This window comes from Rhinolophus hipposideros (genome assembly GCF_964194185.1).
Source record: "Rhinolophus hipposideros genome assembly, chromosome: 14".
Classification (NCBI taxonomy): Eukaryota; Metazoa; Chordata; class Mammalia; order Chiroptera; family Rhinolophidae; genus Rhinolophus; species Rhinolophus hipposideros.
In genome coordinates this window covers 36,889,850-36,909,425 of record NC_138060.1, presented here as the reverse complement: position 1 = coordinate 36,909,425, position 19,576 = coordinate 36,889,850, and the positions used below count along the sequence as shown (strand labels likewise).

At 42.6% G+C, this 19,576-nt stretch overlaps 1 protein-coding gene across 1 annotated transcript in view; it reads left to right on the top strand.

The window, feature by feature from the left end:
- Window positions 1-19,576, top strand: part of COL6A5 (collagen type VI alpha 5 chain) — a 158,076-nt gene that overhangs the window by 82,010 nt on the left and 56,490 nt on the right. The window contains exons 8-22 of the mRNA XM_081072951.1: window positions 2,350-2,925; window positions 4,696-5,036; window positions 5,142-5,223; window positions 5,915-6,057; window positions 6,602-6,694; window positions 8,816-8,869; window positions 10,644-10,715; window positions 11,054-11,080; window positions 11,188-11,232; window positions 11,359-11,412; window positions 13,305-13,367; window positions 14,030-14,095; window positions 14,508-14,561; window positions 17,806-17,841; window positions 18,364-18,426. Coding sequence (XP_080929077.1) covers window positions 2,350-2,925; window positions 4,696-5,036; window positions 5,142-5,223; window positions 5,915-6,057; window positions 6,602-6,694; window positions 8,816-8,869; window positions 10,644-10,715; window positions 11,054-11,080; window positions 11,188-11,232; window positions 11,359-11,412; window positions 13,305-13,367; window positions 14,030-14,095; window positions 14,508-14,561; window positions 17,806-17,841; window positions 18,364-18,426 — 1,769 coding nt within the window. The remainder of the gene's footprint in view (window positions 1-2,349; window positions 2,926-4,695; window positions 5,037-5,141; window positions 5,224-5,914; window positions 6,058-6,601; window positions 6,695-8,815; window positions 8,870-10,643; window positions 10,716-11,053; window positions 11,081-11,187; window positions 11,233-11,358; window positions 11,413-13,304; window positions 13,368-14,029; window positions 14,096-14,507; window positions 14,562-17,805; window positions 17,842-18,363; window positions 18,427-19,576) is intronic.

The window sequence follows — 19,576 nt, the reverse complement described above, 5'->3', positions numbered from 1 at the left end:
AGCTTTTCTGGATAAGGGCCGTTATTGCAGAGGGAAGGACATGGGAGTTCGATATGGGGTAACAGAGACTGGCTGCTGGGAACAGAGAGGGAAGGGACCTAAGCTGATTCCGTTAGATACCACTGAGTTAGGCTAAGCTGCAGCCATCACAGCTGAGCGAGGAGAGGATGAGATGTGCCACTTGAGCAGAAAGCAGCAGAGATTGAAAAGTCGAGGAGGGCCACTGTGCCTCCTTGGAAGGTCAAGATCCTTCCGGTAAGAATCTCTCCTTCCAACCTGGCAAATGAATCAATCATCGAACTACTTCCTTTCTTCTTTCCTTCTTCACTCCCTTCCTATGGACTTCTTTCTTTTGTCCTTTCTTTCTTATTCTCTTCCAGTTTGAGATCTACTTTTGAATCCAACACAAATCATGCTTTTAAGGCTGACATTAACCTATTCCCATCTCTGTAAGCAGTCCAATCCCAAATAAAACCTTCTTCCCAAATCCTGTGTCAGATCAGAATCAGCTATGCTGAATGAAACTATGTATGTCTGACCACCATAGCTCTACTTTACTTAAGTAAACAATAAATTTATCTTTTTGGTTTCAGATACTGAATGATGGTATAATCTTAAAAAAAAAAAAAAGCATGCCTTTTTACAGAACCATGGGACCATCTCATTTCTTTGTGGTTTTTGGCCTGTCCCTGGACTCCCACCTGAAAGCTGGTCTCCCCGCCATCTCTTGTCACTGTTCAGTCCACTCTTAACACTGAGTGATCTTTCTACTACTTTCTGGACTATGTCACTGCTTTGCTTACAGTTTACAATTTTTATACTCCTGAATTCTATCTAGCCCCTGCCCACCTCTCTAACCTCATCTGTTACCCTTCCCTTCTTCAGAATCTCTCCTGTCATTCTGAAATTCCTCCACACCTTTGCATGCACCATTCTACCCACCACGAACACACAAGTGCACCACTTCCCCTGCTCCAACTAGATTGTCTGTCACGTTTCAGTCTTTGTTTGCCAGTTTCCTGACCCAATACCCAACAGTGTCTCCACTGTGTTTTCCAACTCTTGCACTTCCTATTTCTCTGATGGTAGCACTTAACATATGTTTGCTATTTCCTTATCTGTATCTGTCAGAAGACTGTGAACTCCTTGGGCAGGCTTGGCCCTTGTTTATCATTGGGTCACCACAAATCTAATAAGTCCATTGCAAGGACTACAGTCTTTTCTTAGGAATAAGGGGGCTATTTTATTCTCATCTCCCATCCTTACCTTATGGATGTAGATGCTGAGATGGAGTTCAGGATGCAAGAATTTTATTAGGGATCCGCACCTATGAAAGAAAGGGGGGAAAGCAGAATAGGCAGAAGAAGAAGTCAAAGAGTGATGCATGCTTGACAAATCTTCAAACATGACAAGGAACTCTGAAGTGAGAATTGTCCATCAGAGTTATCCAGCATCAGACTAAGATGACTGGTCTTTGTACCCCGTTTTCACTTAGTTCCCAGATGTAGGATGCCATAGGAAGGACATGGCCTTTCGCTGGGCATCTCTGCAGTGAGGCTGACCCTGAAGAAGCTAACAGCTAGAGCTGTCTGCTGACCACATTTCCACAGTTGGGCAGTAAGTCCTTCCTTGGAGGTCTATGTGGATAGCCCATCTCTGTGTCTTACAAGGAATTGTGTGACAGTGGGCATTCCTTTGTTTCAATTATCTTTAGTAATCACTTTAGTGCTGCCCCTATACCTACTATTGTGTTTGATTAAAACTTAGTATAGAGGATCCTCCTCTTGGTTATAGAATATTTTACACTGGACTTCAGGGAGATGACCCCATGTCCTGTTTACTAGCCCTTAACACTTGTCTCGAAGTTTTAATAATTGGGTGATGCTATTATTTTTAAAAATTTGCAATAGAAAAAAATGCTAGATTTAGGATAAAAAAGATTGAGGGGTCTAGGTACCAGCTTCATTGCATAGCAATTGTATATACTTAGGCAAGTTACTTAACCCCTGAATTGCATTTCTGTATCCATAAATTAGAACAACTCAAAAAATGGTCATGAATATTAACTGTTACTGTATGCCCAAAACATTTTAAACTTTCTTTCTGTGAGTAGCTTTCATTGTCTTTTCAAATGAATCATGTGAAAATTTGAAACAAAGTCTATTATCTTTCTCCTTTCCACTGTTTTCCCTTCTCTTTGAGGGCCAATTGATGATTTTCTCTTCTTTTAATTTATCTCGGTTTGCTATTAATGTAGGTATTTAGCAGAGCAATTTAAGTATTTAAGTAAAGGGAAAATTTAGAATGATTGATGAGGAAAATAACTGATTTATTTTTTTCCAATTGCAGTCTGTAAGATTCCAGAAGCCGATGTGATTTTCTTTTGTGATGGCTCTGACTTGGTATCTGATTCAGAGTTTGTTACCATGACAACTTTCTTGTCAGACTTAATTGATAGTTTTGACATTCAGTCTCAAAGAATGAAAATTGGGGTGGCTCAGTTTGGGAGCCGCTACCAAGAAATGATTGAGTTGGAAAACTCTCTGACTAAACTCCAGTGGAAGACTCAAATTCAAACTATCACCAAGAGCAGTGGGCGTCCACGAATCAACTTGGCCCTGAAACAAGTGAGCGTTATGTTTCATCCATCTGCTGGTGGGAGAGGAAGTGCCGGTGTTCCTCAAACTTTGGTTGTTATCACATCTGGGGGTCCCCAAGAAGATGTGGCAGAGGCAAGAAAAATCCTGAAAGACCTTGGGATTTGTGTCCTGGTTTTGGGCATAGGACATGTTCATAAGGCACAGCTTTTGCCAATCACAGGCAATTCTGAAAAAATAATCACTTTTCAAGACTTTACTAAATTAAAGAACATGGATGTGCAAAAAAGAATTGTCCGGGAAATCTGTCAGAGCTGTGGGAAAACCAGTAAGTGTTCATTTGCTTTTTATTTGTTGTTCTTTAATTGCATCTTCCCAGTTCTCCATTTCCCAAGATGTCTTGTGGGCTCGCTCTAGCCGAACATATTTTTAGAATAGTGTGCAGTGAGAATGGATCTCTCCCCTGTTTCCAGGAAGTTTGGGGTCAGTCAGCCTCCCTCAGAAGTAAGAAAAAAGGTGCAGAGGCTGCAGGAGGCCTTGGTTGTGTCTCTGGTCAGTCCTGTCCCCTCTCTGCAGACCAGTATTTATGCTCCTCTTGGCACCTGGAACCCAGTCTCCCAGTTCTACTTCTCAACCTCCGGAAGTCCTAAAACAATGCCTTCCATCCAGTAGGAAATAAGTAAAAGAAATATTCGCTGATGGGAAATTTTACTATTTTAACTTTATTAAACCATTTCATAAAGGACTTGGTGAACATGTGCGTGTCTGTGTGAGCATATGTGTGTGTGTGTTTTCTTCCTTTAATGATGACATTCATATAACTGTAACATCGTAAAGATTTGAATTGTCCTGAGAGAGTATTGAATTTCCAGAGATCACGCACACAAATGGCCGCAAAAGTAGGTAATGTAAATGGGTCAAGTGGGCAGAGAGTGAATAAAATGAATGAAGAGCAATGACTCATCTGGTGGGGATGTCACTATTCAGCTCCAGCTCATAGAAGCCATTTGGGACTCAGGTTCTGTACATTTGGGCTGGGAGGTGGGAGGACAGCATCCGGAAGTAGCAGGGAGTGACAGCATTTTGTGGAATTTGCATAACACAGGTAGACATTCCTCAGAGTGCTTCTGTTTCTAGAGTTGTTATGACTGAAGCCACTTCTTTCACATAACATGTTGTCTTTCCAAGCTCCCTCATTTGGGATGCTCAACTGGAGGCAGATTTCAGCGGTAGAGGGAGCCCTGGGCCTGGAAGCCAGGGTTCTAACTCCGGCCAGCAGCAGCAACCTCCATGAATCTCTCTCTGTCTCCTCATGGGTAACATGAGCACGTGGACAGTCAGTGGTGTCCAAATGGCATCTTGCAGCTGAGTTGTGTTTGTGTTGTCCAGTGTTGACAACTCATTAAATTAGTTGACAGCTTTTGCAAACTGGAGAGTTTACATTTAAAATGTAGATTCCAGGCTTTTCTTTGAAAAATCAGATGATCCGATCGCAACCCTGGGTCTCCTTTCCCACATGACTATTCTCAGCTAGAGCTGAACAGCGAACAGGTAGGTCATCACTCTCCATTCATTTCATTCACTCTTTGCCCACTTGACTCATTTATTAGGTTGGTGCAAAAGTAATTGCGGTTTTTGTAATTATTTTTAACCTTTTAAATCGCAATTACTTTTGCTCCAAACTAATATGTTATCTACCTGGCCTTTGCAGCCATTGGAGTTTGTGACTTCTGGATTAAATAACCCTTAAGGACAATTCAAATATTTAATGAGTTAATGAATCATAATATGTCACCATTAAAAGAAGAAAATACGCACACACACACACACACACACACGCACACACACACATATAAAGCCAGACACTGAGAATGAGACTAAACCATGATTAGAACTTCAAATAACTATTGGAAGTTGTGTTAGAGGAAGCAGCTGTATCATATGTTGATCAAGCAGCCATTGTCTTCCTTCTTGGACACTTTTTGGTTACTAGAGACCCTCTAGCTCTGGACCATGACTGCTCTCCTTTTTCTGCCACGTCTGCCCTTCCTTCCTCCTGTCTATTCACTAATCTGGCCTCCTTTCTCTTGGTCTCCAGATTGCTTTGTGAATATACTGATCGGGTTCGACATTTCCACTCACGTGCCAGGGCAGCTGTTGTTCCATGGCCACCCCCGGCTGGAATCATACCTCCCAGGCATCTTAGAGGACATCACCTCCATCAGAGGCGTGAGCTGTGGGGCAGGTGCAGAGACGCAGGTGAGCGTGGCCTTTAAGGTGAACAATGACCAACAATTCCCTGCCACGTTCCAAATCTACCAGGAAACAATATTTGACAGGCTGCTACAAGTCACTGTCAATGGGCCAACTCATCTGAATGCACAGTTCTTGCAGTCACTGTGGGACACCTTTGAGGATAAATCTGCATCCCAAGGACAGGTATCCATATCCCATTCTATCTCCATGTTCTGTCATGTGTTTCTCCCTCCCAATTATATATTTCATTCTCACATGACTCCCCTCTCTGCTTTCCTCTTTCTCTAGGTGCTACTCATCTTTTCAGATGGCATTGGGGGTGAAAGCATCACAATGCTTGAAAATCAGTCAGACAGGCTCAGAGAAGCAGGTATGTACTGAGTTAAAAATGTAAATAATGAAGCATGGAATGTACTGAACAAATCTCTACCCTATCTGTTTAGTCACTTGTGGCAGATGTTTTTGGTGCCCTGTCCAACGCCACTTGACCAGCCTGCACATTCATCCCCCAAAAGCTGCAACTGCTGTGGCCAGTGCTTACACTTGCGACCTTCTGCAGACTTGTGCCCTTGACTGGTGGGGTGCGGTTGTACCACTTCCCACCTGGGGGTGGATGGGAGGCAATCAATCCACCCCCAGTGTGTTTGGCAGTGGAAATGACTTCAGAACTTAATTTACATTCAGTAAGATTCAGAAAAACTCTGAAGATGAACAAGAATAACACCCCTTCTTAAAATTTGCTTTCAAATTCCTAAGAATTGCATTAAAATTGGTGGTGAGATATTAAACAATTTTCTGTTAGTGTTTTTATGTAAGACTATAAATAGTTTCTCTTAAATACTTTCTCTTGGGAGACTTCATGCTAAAATTCGGGGATCACTGCGTACTGTTTTTAATGAAAATACAGGCAGTCTTGCTGTTGGGTTCTTCATATGTCAAGAGTACCGCTTCTGCTTATTTTTCTTCCCCTTTTCTGATTGTTCGAATAATGTTCACTGAGTGGCTTTTCTCCTTCTTTATGTCCAATTCCTTTGGTTTTATATCTTGTTTCTGCTGCACAGGTCTTGATGCTCTGCTGGTGGTATCCCTAAACCCAACTGCTCATGATGAATTTTCCAGCTTTGAATTTGGAAAAGGATTTGATTACAGGACTCACTTGAACATTGGAAAGAGAGACTTGGGCGAAATACTATCACGGTATCTGGTGAGTCTTTGAACGAAAAAATCCAATTATTCACAATGCCATGGGAACAAAGTTGGACCACTGATGAGTATTCCCAATGGCTGCCTTGTTTTACCTAAATTCAGCACATAGTCTTGAAAGACCAAAACGTTGTATTTTTGTTTTTTGAATGCCCTTTCATCCTTTGTTACCTCACCAAATGAGTGCATAGGGAACTAAAAATCAACCAACCCCTGACCAAATAAAAAGCTCCCAGCAGATTATGCTGTAGAAATCCCAGGAAACAAGAGCTTGTCAACTGGAAACCAACCAGTCCTGTGCAGACTTGGCCTGTGGCCATCCATGTGGCCGGCGTCCTTCCTATAAATAGAGCTTTTTTCCTTGTTGAGGGTATGTTGCCAGCGCAATTGCTAACCTGGCACCCTCTCTAAAGTGTCAAGTCAAAAAGCATGTCTTATTCTCTGCAGCCCCTCACCCACAGGGAGAGCGTGGGCTTGTGATTTGTGTGAGTACAGGTGGGATGTCATGAAGTCCCTGTTGCTCACGTAAGTCTGCTCTTTTCCAGGGAAACATTGCAGAGAGGACGTGTTGCTGTACACTTTGCAAGTGTTCAGGACCTCCAGGACCTCATGGGACCCAAGGACTACAAGGCTCGAAGGTGTCATTTAGTTGAAACTATTTTACTTAGTGGGCCTTGGTTTGGTGTGGCTGAGACTGCGACTGAATGGTTGAATTTGCAACCTTCAATTGATGCTGATGTAAGGTGACTTCTGAGGTGTAGGAGCCAGTTCAGAAAGGCTCTCTTCAGTTGTTATTTTTTTGATGGCTTAGGTGCATTTTATTGGTTTTCTTTCAGAAGGATCAGTTTTGATGCTCACTTTTGATGCTGCTATGAAGAATAACTTCCTTTTATATCTCCTTGGTGATGTTGCTTCTTGGTTTTGCAATTTATACTTTTGTACCTGCTTTAGACAGTTTGAAAGGTGGCCATTTGTATGCCTTCTTGGGAGAGGTGTCTGTTCAGGTCCTCTGCCCATTTTTTAATTGGATTTTTTGTTGTTGTTGAGTTGTATGAGGTCTTTATATATTTTGGATATTAGCCCCTTACCAGAGAAGTTGTTTGAAAATATCTTCCCCCATTCAGTTACAAGAACCGTATGATTTCACTCATATGTGGGATATAAAACACAAAGCAACAAATGAACAAACAAAACAAACAAACAAAATATTTACAAACACAGACAACAGTATGGTGGTTACCAGAGGGGAAGGGCATTTGGGAGAGGATGAAGAGGGTAAAGGGGGTCAAATATATTGTGACGAAGACTTGACTTTGAGTGGTGAACACACAATGCAATATACAGATGAGGTATTATAGGCCTGTGCACTTGAAACTTATATAACCTTATTAGCCAATGTCACTCCAATAAATTTGATAAAAATTAAAAAAAGAAAGTTGGCAAGAGGTGTTCGAAATAGTGAGGAAAGGGGTACTTCATCAGCAATGGATTGTGATTGAACTGCAAAAGGAGCATAGCATTGCAGATTTGTAACCCTTTAAAAAACGAATTACAAATGATCAGTGACACAACAATAGCGTAGATGAGTCTATTGTGATATTCTTATTCAATGGAATGCTCTAAGATGATGAAGATGAATGAACTACAGCTACCCATAATAGCATAAATAAATTTTACAAACATATTAATGGCCAAAAAAAGAAAAACACAGAAGAATACAGGTGGTGTGATTCCATTTATAAAACAGTTGAAAACAGGTGAAGCTGACTAATAGTGTCTAGGGATGAATAGTTAAATAGTGAGGTATAAGAAAAGGCAAGGAATTATTCTCATCAAAGTCAGGAATGTGCCTCCTGGGGTAGGGTGGGGAGTGGTTTGTGACTGGGTACCTGCCATGTCCTATTTCTTGGCTTGGGTGGTGACTACACAGACATACACTTCATAAGAATTAGGGTGTGCTTTTTCAAATGGGTGCTAGATATCACAATTAAAAGTAGTCTGGTTTGTTTCATTTTAAGGGATCAAATACTATGCTTGCTTCTGACTCCTGTGTGTCCATGCTTGTGGAAGGATAATTTATCCTGGACTTTTAAAAACTGAGTTATGATGTTTTGCTTAGCACAGTTTCCTCTCTCATTACTTTGCTCAGGTCAGTATTAGAGTTATATTCCAAGAGCACACCCCTTAGGTCCCCTTTCTGTATACTGAGCACACAGCTAGGACCTGTCTTAAAGGAGGAGGAAAGCAAACCTCAAATGAGCTCCTTGCCACAAGTAAGCCATGAGGCAGTTACATTACACATGGCAGAGGGAGAGGCACTTGCACTTTAAACATATATAAACTTGTTGTGAGGAGTGCTTATTCTTCCTTGAGCTCTCAAAAAAGCAGAAGAAAATAACCTGATCTATTTGGAAAAGTTATTGATTTGCCTGCTGAAAGAGTTGTGGTGGCCACCTCTGTGCTTGGTGTCAATGCCCCAGGCGTCACAACACTGGCCCTGGTGCCCAGACCTGCACGGTGAGTTCTCACGGTCACCCTCCTGTGGGCATCAGGAGGGCCACCTCCACAGAGGGCTTTAGTGAGGGGTGCAAGGACAACAACCAGCTCCAGAGGTTGTGAGACTCTCCCCAAACTCACAGCCACACCTGCAGGAACTACCACCACGTTGGAGGGAGGGCCTTGCCTAAAATGCTCAATGACTTCACAAGCGTGAATTGATGGAAGATGGCTAAAATTTAGTTTTTTCTCTTTCCTCCCAGGGTTCTCCAGGTCTGAAAGGCAGCAGAGGACACAGAGGAGAGGACGGAGACCCTGTAAGTTTTTGTGACTCACTGCCCCTACACTTACTGATTTTTTTTTTATTTTATCGAAAGCTTTATTTTTCTACAGAAGAGGTAGATGGGGATTTGTTTACATATTTTTCTTTGTAGTTTTGGGGGTAAATGGGTTGCTTTGCCTTTCCTTTTTCCTTGTCTGAATCACTTGCTAAACGTATTTTTTGGGGGGGGGGAAGTTGGGAGCAGACTCATCTACGTGCTTTCTAGCACTTTTTTATCAGTGGCACAGGGAGGTGGGCATGCTCCTATCTACCCCCATGCCGGGTGAAGCAGGGTTATCTGCAAAGGGTTCTCTTTGGACCCAAAGTCCAGTGCTTAGTACCTGGAAAGGGAAGCGTGTAGAGCACCCCCAAAGTGTTGGCATCATGGTTACATGGTTCACAGAGGTTTTGGAATCTCAATCTTTGACCCTAAAACCAGAATTCTCACTTGGGTCTTCAATCAAATTTGAAAAATGGATTTGGAGGAACTGACACTGCATGAGTGGCTCCATTTGGTTTGGAAAAAGTTCAGGAAGCATCCAGCCTGCATCTCCTTTCCCTTAGAATCAAGGCCCGCTCCTCGTCGAGGCTGCAAGCAAGTAGTGATTGCAAACACAGACTCCAGGGTCAGACAAGGGCTAATGTAGATGTGAAACCTTAACAATATACTCAATTGCTTGACCTTCAGTCTCCTCATCTGTAAATACTTATGAATTCCTCTAAAACTGCAGTTTACAAAATGACCAGTAAGAAGAGTGCCCTAAGTCACCCACCCTGTACCTGCAGAGGGGTCTTGGAGGCCACTAAGCCAGCAGGGAAGGGCTTTACGGGTGGGGATTAGTGTCCAGCCACTGTCTGGCCATGAGTCCTCAGCCTTCCGGTACCTCTCAGCAACCTGTGGTCATGGAGGAGGCCTCCTGTTCTTCTGGGGATAACCCTCAGAATAAAGAAGACAAAGCAGAGGAAAGTAGAATCACTTCTCCCCTCACCTACCAGGAAGGAGAGAATTAAGCTCATTGCTAAACAATTATTTATCCATGCAGCAGACCATTAGCACCTGCTGTGCACCCAGATCTGAGCCAGGCACAAGGGACAGGACTAGGAAAGAGACAGTTGGGGGCTCCAACCCTCTAGGAATACAACAGTGTTCTTCTCTTGAGATTCATTTGACTCTAGCATTTACCTGTATTTAAGTATTTCCTGGGAGAAACAGGATTGGCGGGCGCACATGTCATTGACCTTGAGTGCTCTTCTCTGTGTGGATGGTCTGAGTTTGGGGATCTGCAACCTTGTGGGCCTACTGTGAACACTAGCTTGGAGTAGTGTCACTTCCCATTAACTGCTTCTACTCAGCTCGAGGCCCCTGGCACTGCTTCTGTACCATCAGCCATGCTGACTTTTCCAGGGCAGCACTAAGGCCCTGGGCAAGATGTTGGGGCCATAGTGTACTTCCGGAGTATATAGAATGTGACTGGAAAGGAAGGCTACGTCCGGACCTTTGGCTGTGATGTCTGATGAGGCACTGAAGCAGCTGAGCTCACCTTGCACCTTTGTGTGATGTTGGCTCTGAAAGAAAGCCCTGAAGCTTAACAGGGAAAATGTTTGCATAGAGGGGAGAAACAGAGTTAAATGAACAAGTTTGTGGGAAGGTTTATTTGTCTAAACCTCAGAATGCCCAGGTAGCCTAGCTTCATTCTCGAAAAGTAAACTACTGGCAGCTTCTGGCAAAAAGACTGATTTTGGATACCTGTTTGGTTACCTTTTCTTAGGGAAGACGAGGAGAAACTGGACCCCCAGGAGATAAAGGGATTGCAGGATGTCCAGGGCAGTGGGGTCAGAAGGTAAGGCTCTGCTGGACATGTCATTTTAAATGTCGTACAACATTGTTTCCCTCTGTCCTCCATTCCTGCCCTCCCTCGCTTTTTCTCTTTTTCCTCCCCTTCTTTCCCTCTCTCTGATTAAACGTTAGTTTCCTCATCTGCAGATTAATTCTCTTCTTAGTAATCTCAAGGAGTTTTGAGCATTAAGTTCTATCTATAACTTCTTTGTGGTTGTAGAGCCAAAAGCAACTAAAGAAGTACACAATCACTCTCTTTAGGAAGGCAGCTCCTTCCTGCTCCAACAGTCTAGGAATCCACATCGTCTGTGACACGTCAGTGAAATGTTTAATCTTTTACAGGGAGACAAAGGATTTTCTGGATACAAGGTACTGTAGTTTTTTCTCACACTGGATTTCCTCATGGGATTAGTTTCCCAATAAGCACGTGGCAGAGATCTCCTTTGATCTGATTGCTGCCCCTTATTGCCTCTCAGGGAGCCCAGGGAGATGATGGGATTGATGGACTTGATGGGGAAGAGGTAAGCCATTTTTCTTCAAGTACCATAAAATCAGCATGAAGTTGATATACGTGTGTGTGTGTGTGTGTGTGTGTGTGTGTGTGTGTGTGTTTTAATGGGAATTTTGTTTTCTTTGTCTTCTGTTAGGGCTTTCAAGGACTTCCTGGAAAAAAGGGAGAAAAAGGTGATCCAGGATTCCAGGTAACACTCCCATACATCAGAGCAGGAGAACCATGGTGACAACAACAGCCTTAATTGCTGCGTGTGGGTGGCTATGAGGGATAAAATTGACAGATGACTTAACCACATAATGAAGGCCTATGAATGTAGCACCAAAATAGGTGCTGCATTCGATTGCTGGGCAAGTGAGTAACTATGTAATTTTCAAGATTTCAGCTAGAAAAATTCAAGACATGCAAGGATCGTCTACAGGCATGTTTTCCAGAAGTCTGATAATGAATGCTTTCACCTGTTAGCAGCGTCCTTGTTCTCTTTATTGTATCAGAAAATGAATGACTGAATGAATGAATGAATGAATGAATGAATAAATAAATAAATAAATAAATAAATAAATAAATAAATAAATAAATAAATAAAATGCAAGAGAAAGAGACAAAATGATTTTGGTGGCTTTGGCATAGAAAATCACAGTGAAACTGTAACAATTTTAAATACATTTCAGCACTTATTAATATGTGCCTCCTTGGTTTCAAGCAGCTCTGCTTTTGCATGTTTAGTCCACTGAGTTACAGACTAAAGAATCAGGGGTGAACCATACAGTCATAGCTAATGTGATTGGGACGACGTTGCAGGCATCTACACAGAAGCCCAGAGAAGGACATCAACTCAACGAGGGTGGGGGAGGGACGGAAGGGGGTTCAGCAGTTCTTCCTGGAGGAAATGGTCCCTGAGCTAAAGATGAATAGGAATTAGCAAGACATGGAGGAAGGGCATTCCAGACCGAGGGAACAGCATAAGCAAAGACCTGAGGCCTGGGGGCCCTGCAAGTTGTTCTGCCTGGTGTGAGCATTAGAGTAGAGGTAGAGGGAGGTAAGGTTCTAGAGATGGGGGGAGGAGATCAGGAAGACCCTGGGAGCCATATGGAGGAGTCGGGCTTTTAACCGTTAGGCAATGGGGAGACTTTGAAATATTTTAATCAGGGAATCCCAACTGAATTTGCATTTTAGAAATACTACTTGGCAGTAGTGTGGAGGATGTGTTGGAGATGACAGAGATGCTAGGCAAAGATGAGAGGCAGATCTAGAACAAGCAAGGTGAGAAGAGATGAAGCCATCATGTAAAGCAATGGCAGAAAACAGAAACAGGACATATTAAGCACACAGCAGAGCCCAGACTAGAGTAAGCACCTAGGTGTAAAACTTAAGGGAGCACTCATTCTCCAAGTGATGCACAGAGTGAGTGCTTCCCTAAGTTTTGCTGGGTGACTTCCGTATTTCACCGTAGTCCTGGCTCCGAGACATAAGCTCTCCAGATCTAGGTGACCAGAGGAGCACGAAATGAAGAGTCAGTCCAGAGGCTTGACTTGGACAAGTTTAGTTGGAAACAGTGGAGTTTGACATGACAATGGAACATTCCTGTGGAGGTTTCCAGTGGGCAATTTCATTATAGATGTCAGACGTTGCTATTAATAGACCGGCTGGGCTGTCCAATACAGTACCGAGTAGCAATGTGTGACTATTAAATTCAAATTAATTAAAATGAAAAATTCTGCTCTTCAGTTGCACTAGCCACATTTCATGTACTCAGTAGGCGCATATGGCTGGTGGCTACCATATCAGACAGTGCACATATAGAATATTTCTATCCCTGCTAAAAGTTCTATTGGATAGCACTAGGCTAGACCCTGGGAAGGTTTCCCATTTCTCAGCCTCACTGCAGATAATCCTGATCATAGACTTAACACTAGGCTTCGTTCTGCGTGAGAAGTCAGGGAACCTGGCTAAGGTAGGGGAACATGGATCGTTTCGTTTGGTTGATTTCCTCTCCTCCAAATATACAAGACACTTGACATTTTAATATCATTATAAAAACCTCTTACAAGCTAACTCAAAAGCTCGTTTTATTTTTTCCAGGGCAGCCCAGGTTCCAGAGGCCCCCCTGGGGAATATGGGGAGAAGGGCTTTCCAGGGGATCCTGTAAGTTCCTGGGGCCCAGTTGGCTCTGAATTTCTAACTGCTTCACCATTTGGATTTCCTTTCTCTTGTGTCTCCTGATAATCTGTAGGCAAAGTCTTCTCTTGGGAGTTGGGGAGGTAGGTTGATCAAGGCTTATTTGTTTGGGAAAAGATCTGTCTATCTCTGATCTAGGCTGAATTACATTAAAATTCAGAACTGGGAACTAAAGTTCCAACTTATTCATCCTTATGTTGAGAGGCTCAAATTCCTTTGTCTGGGGTGGGGGGCATTCCCAAAGTTTTGCTTATTGAGCTTCTACAGATTCCCTGTTTGCAGACTTTGTTACAAGGGATTCTTATTACACCTTTGAGGGAGTGGCATAAGTTTGTTTGGACTAGTGCAGCAATGAAGCTGCCAATACAGAGAAAGGAAATTGATCATGACTTCAACATGCACTCTTATAATTTGTCATTTATCACCAGGACCCCTTCAAACGAGGGGAAATATTACTTTCATTTTTTCAAAAATATACGAGTTTCAAATATGGAGAATTTTCTCACACTCCTCCTCACTTAATCCAAATTAGTCTAGTACTTGAACATTGTACCATTTTGAGCCACCCCCCCTAAAAAAAATCCCTGATATTAACTTGATTCTGAAATACTTTTTAAATCTTCCTCTAGGGTGATCCAGGACAAAACAATAACATCAAAGGACAAAGGGGCTCCAAAGGAGAACAAGGAAGACAAGTATTTGGATCTGTTTTATATATATGAATTGGTTAATTCTGTTACTGAGCTGAGGTTTTCATAAAGTGTAAATGATTTACTGAAATATGCAATCCTTCTGTAAATGAACAAATACCCTGAAATTCACGTTTAAAGGAGCCTTGTGTCTGTAGCAAGTTACACTTCTGTGGGCAAAATTCTGAAGTTTCTGGCAGGTGATATTCTATGGGGAAGCTGGTAGTATCAGTGCATGTTGCAACACCATTTTCCTCTTGAATGGATTTTACCCCAACGTGCTGATGAAAGATTCTAGCATGATACATCTGTTCTGCTGTTTTAATAGTGCTTGACGTTTTGATGCTGATGCTGATGCCTTTGCCATTTATTCAGAACCTTTTGCCTTATGATCTTGGGGGAACTGTTGTACTTCTAGGGCAGAACCGGACAGAAAGGGAGACAAGGCAGTCCGAGTTCCAGAGGAAGCAGGGTAAGTGTTTCCATGGACATTCGTTTCCCTTCCTTACCACCTGAAGATGCCACAGAGGCAGTCCGAGTATTTGTGGCTGCAGAGTCAGCTGATCCAGGGCTGATCCATTGGCACTACTGACATTTTGGGCCAGCTAATGTGGAGTGGCATAAGCATAAGCATAGGGGATGTTTGTAGCATTCCTGGTCTCTACCCACTAGATGCCAGTGGCCCCTCCTACCCCTGGTTGTGACATCCAGAAATGTCTGCAGGTATTACCAAATGTCTGTGGGGGGTGGGGTGGGGGCAAAATCGCCCCGGTTTGAGAACCACTGTGACACAGCTTGCTTGACCCTTTCTACTTTCCAGAAGCTTTTGAATGTCATTTCAAAAAGTCACTGACTAACAGAAAAGCCCTCCTCTAGTAGCTAGCATCTTTGGCCTGATATAAGAACATTACGAACTGGGTAATCACTCTTCATCTATCACCAGTGGGAGAGAAGAAGCACAGATACATTCTTCCTGAATGAACCCAAACACTGGCTACTAAGGCCAAGCCAGGGGCAACCCTGAGATCCTAGGGTGACATTATAGCTTCTCATGTGATAGCAAGCCTGAAGTAGTGACACTGGATTTCCCCTTCTTTTTGAGGAGCAACCAAGAAATCACTTTCTCTTTGTGGACTAAACTTAGAGATGGTATTTATAATGTGTTAGAAACCCCTTTATCACCTGCTCAGCATGGAGATCATAAAAAGAGAATGATGTACAACATCCTAGATCTGGCCCTGAATTTTATTCAAGAGGGAATGGACAAAACTTGGCTTTCTTTTCTATTACAAGTTTGGAATCTTCTCAGCGCTTAGAAGGCTGTGTCTGACTCCCTCTCTCTCTTTGATAGGTAGTAGATAAATGTGTTTTAATTTCCTCTTGCCTTTGTTTGTCTTGAATCATAGTTTTAAAGGAAAGGATCTGTAGAAGGATAGCTTAGACTTCCCAGTGGTTCTGGTAAAATTCTTTGAGACATTGCCCTCTTTTCCACACCAGAGAATAAAAATCAAACAAAAGAAGGAAGAGAGCAGCAAGATGAGCTAAATGTTGTAAATTTTAAAAACACATACGTATTTTTGTTGGTTTAAGAGAAAATCCTTTTAGTTTGACATAGCTTTGTAACTGTGACCATCAAGCAGGCACTTTTTAAAAAGAGATGCAGGGGCTGTGGCAGGATTACTACTTGGACAAACCAGCGGATTACATAAGTCACTCCAAGCACAGGAGGCTCTCAGCCTCCCTTCCCCATCTTCACCCGCTTCCCTGCCCATCTCCTCCTTTGGAACTTCTTTTATCTTGAATTAGACAATGCAACGTGGATATAAAACAACACCAAGCTTTTCTACTCTCCCCCACCTTTCCAGGGAAGGCCAGAATTCTCTGAGGCTCAGAGGATATTAAGTGAATGATAAATTCTAAAAACACAAGCAAACCTGGGACATTGACTCCCGCTTGACAGAATTTCAACTTATGTAAATTAATTGTACTAGCTGTTGCCTAAAAAATGGATCAATGTCCTGAGAACCAGAGCACTTGAAATCACATTCCAGGCCCACTTCTTTTGCCCACCACACACAAATAATACTTATAAATAATAGTATTTATACTTCTATAGCATCTATTTTATGCCAGGTCCTGGTCAAATTACTTTCAAATATTAATTCATTTAATTCTCATAATAAACCTATGAGGTAGATACTATTATTATACCCAGTTGACAGAGGAGAAAAATAAGGAACCTTGGGCAGTTTGCCCAGGATTAAGATAGGTAGTAAGTGATGGAGCTGGAGTTTGAAGCCAGATTGGCACACTCCAGAGTCTGGACTCCTAACCACCCTGGCTGAAGTTTATAGGGTAAATACCCTGTGCCACCCAGGTATGAAAGAGAATGGTTGAGCTCAAGATTGCTTGACTTCCAAAGACACACCCCTAACCATTGTGTGTACTGTCTGTCACAGATTAAACACTATTTTATCCTTGCTTTTTAGTGGAGACAGAATTATGACAGTGTGGAAATAGCGGCTTCAAACTTTCTTTACTATTTCTTTTCTGCTTTCATATGTCAAGGGTTCTATTAGTCATATCATGGTACAAACAGCTGACAACTTACAATGGGTAACTTGTTCCAAAGGGTATCTGCATTTTAAAAGCAAATAGCACCTGCATCAAGGGGCGCAAGCTGGGTGGAGGAATTCTAATCATCACTCAACTTGGTGGAGGTGATATTTGGTCAGGTAGTTCTATTCGTAAAAAAGCTTCAGAATGTGAGCAGATGAAAAACAGCAGTGCTTCTGAAATAATTTCCACGGCTACCTTTCTGAATGAATGAATGAATAGAATTTTAAAAAGTATTTGTTTTGTACCTGAAGTAATCATAGTTGTTTATCAGAACACAAAGTAAATTTACGATGGAGACAGTCCACAGCTCTCTCAAAGAGGCCGGGGTGGTAGGTGGGGAGGTCAGGGCACGCACTGTATCTGTCAATGCTGTTTAGGGGAAAAGGAGTTTGGATCTAGGGTCGGAATCATCTTCCCACTTGGTTAACGTTTTGGAAAGGAAAGGGTGTCGCAAAGACAGCCACTAGGTGGAGAGCCTGAGCTGGCGACTTGAAATCAGATGCAGACAGATTTCTGTTTCAGAGGTCAGCTGGGCTTTTCTCACATGAATCTGGATGTGCCATTTGGACCACCACATAGTGGAACAGACCCTGTCAGTCATTTCCTCCTTGTAGAATCCCATGGAAACAAATCCCAGTGGGCCCTTATGAAGCACTGCATCTAACAATTTTTTTATTCTCCCCCAAGATACAATCAGGGGCACAGGACAGAGAGAGACGGACATGGCACAGGTTTGTCTTACACAGGAAGCCTCTGTTTAGCAGACAGTGCTTAGTGGGATTTGCCGGAGAGGAAAGGAGAAGACAGGTTCTTCAGAATGGTTTGATTCTCCAGACAGCCTCCTGGATAGTTGTCAGAGGTTGTCAGCCTGGAGTTGGGTCTATGACTTTTAGATTGGTTTGCAATCAATCCTCCAAATGTTAATCTGTAATTAAGTGCCTAGTGTGAAAAGTTACCTTTGGCAAGTACCTCGAGGAGGCCATTTCTTTGAGTGGCTCTCTTACTTATGTCTATCAGGGAATAAGACAGGCCGGTTTGCCTCTAAGGAACCTCCAGCCAGACACCCATATACTAACATTTTGCCTTTTCTTTTCCAGGGAAGAGAAGGCCAAAGGGGACATGATGGTCCCCTGGTGAGTATCTTTTACTTCCTGTCCTGTGTGGTAGATGGGGCCAAGGAGATTCTCACATGCACGTGGCACTGGGGAGGAATGAGCATTGGACAAGGCTGTTGTAGGAAGTGCCAAGCACTGGACATGATACCCTCTGATGGGGAAGAGAAAGGGAACACAAATGTCCATCAGGTCAGCTACCAGAAGCGAGATGGGCCTGACCTCAAGCAAAATAGCCTTCACAGTCACTTCAGAGACAAGAGGCTGTGTGTGATCCCAAATGCTGTGCATGTGAATGCTCTTCACGTGCACTGGGAATTGCCTGCAATTAGTGAAATTCTTTACTAGAATAAGAAAATGTGTGTTCATTTCTTATACATCCTGGAAGAGTAAAATCCTGGGCAAAGTAGGGTGTGAGCCAAGTGTCAGACAAAAATAGTCGCTGTGTACTGTGTACTGCAGTACTAGGTACTATAAAGAGAAAATCTCTATGGGAACTACTATGTGGAGAAAACCCTAACGCTGAAAATTCTCATTCCTCAGGGGGAGCCTGGAAATCCTGGACCTAAAGGTACACAGGGAGCTGAAGGATTACAAGGCCCACAGGTGTGTTGGAATAGTTCAAAAATATTGATAAATAACGCTAAGTTATTGTGGTAGTTCTGTATAAAAATAAATAACTGAGAAATTTGTAACCTGTCCCCACCCTTCTTCATAGTACATGTCTCTGGAAGTCTGTATTTCCCATCATAATGGTGGTGTTGTTCCATCAAATCTGCTCCTACATTTGCAGCTCACTGATAGAAAAAAGGCATGCTCTTGTGTTAACCTCGTGTTATGTCTGCATGTTAGTAATAATGAATTATTAAGACCTTAGTATTATATTAGTAATCAATATCAGGATCAACAAATTGGTTTTCCTCAACTGAGGTCCTGCACACAGACTGCCATGAAGGAAAATTAAGGATTGGAAACTGTTATTCAACTCTCCTAAAGCTAACTCCACAGGGGATGACAGTGCTTCTGGAATGTCACTGACAGGGCTTTATGTGAGCCATATACATTTTTTCTTGGTCATATCATTAATGATATGGGCATTGGAGTCAGGACATCTCTGACTCTCTTCCATGTCAGAAAGATGTTGGGGTCATTCCTAGAGAATGGCTTTGTAACACATGGGTATTTAGTCCCCTTATGGAGCCCACTTTAAGCCTGAGCTTGTCTGGAAGAGCCTGTGTAGATGTGTCCATTCTAAGACCTTCCTACCCTGTTTCCCCGAAAATAAGACCTAGCCAGAAAATCAGCTCTAATGTGTCTTTTGGAGCAAAAATTAATATAAGACCCGGTCTTATTTAACTATAATATAAGACCGGGTATACTATACTATACTATACTATACTATACTATACTATACTATACTATACTATACTATACTACCAGGTCTTATATTAATTTTTGTTCCAAAGGACACATTAGAGCTGATTGTCCGGCTTGGTCTTATTTTCGGGGAAACAGGGTAGGGGTTCATTTTCATTTTAGAAAGTTCCAGATTATTAAGACTAAAGTGGAATTTGGGATTCTCTTTAATGATTCTGGGGGTCCCTGAACCAAGCCACCAGGTAGCATGTCCTTTAGATTGAATAACCATAAGACCAACTTAGGTCCTTCCCAGGTGTTGTGGGGAGAGGGGTGACATTACCTCAGCTTCAGGGTCCCCCTTAATACAAGGCTAGCCCAGCGACTCCAAACACCATTG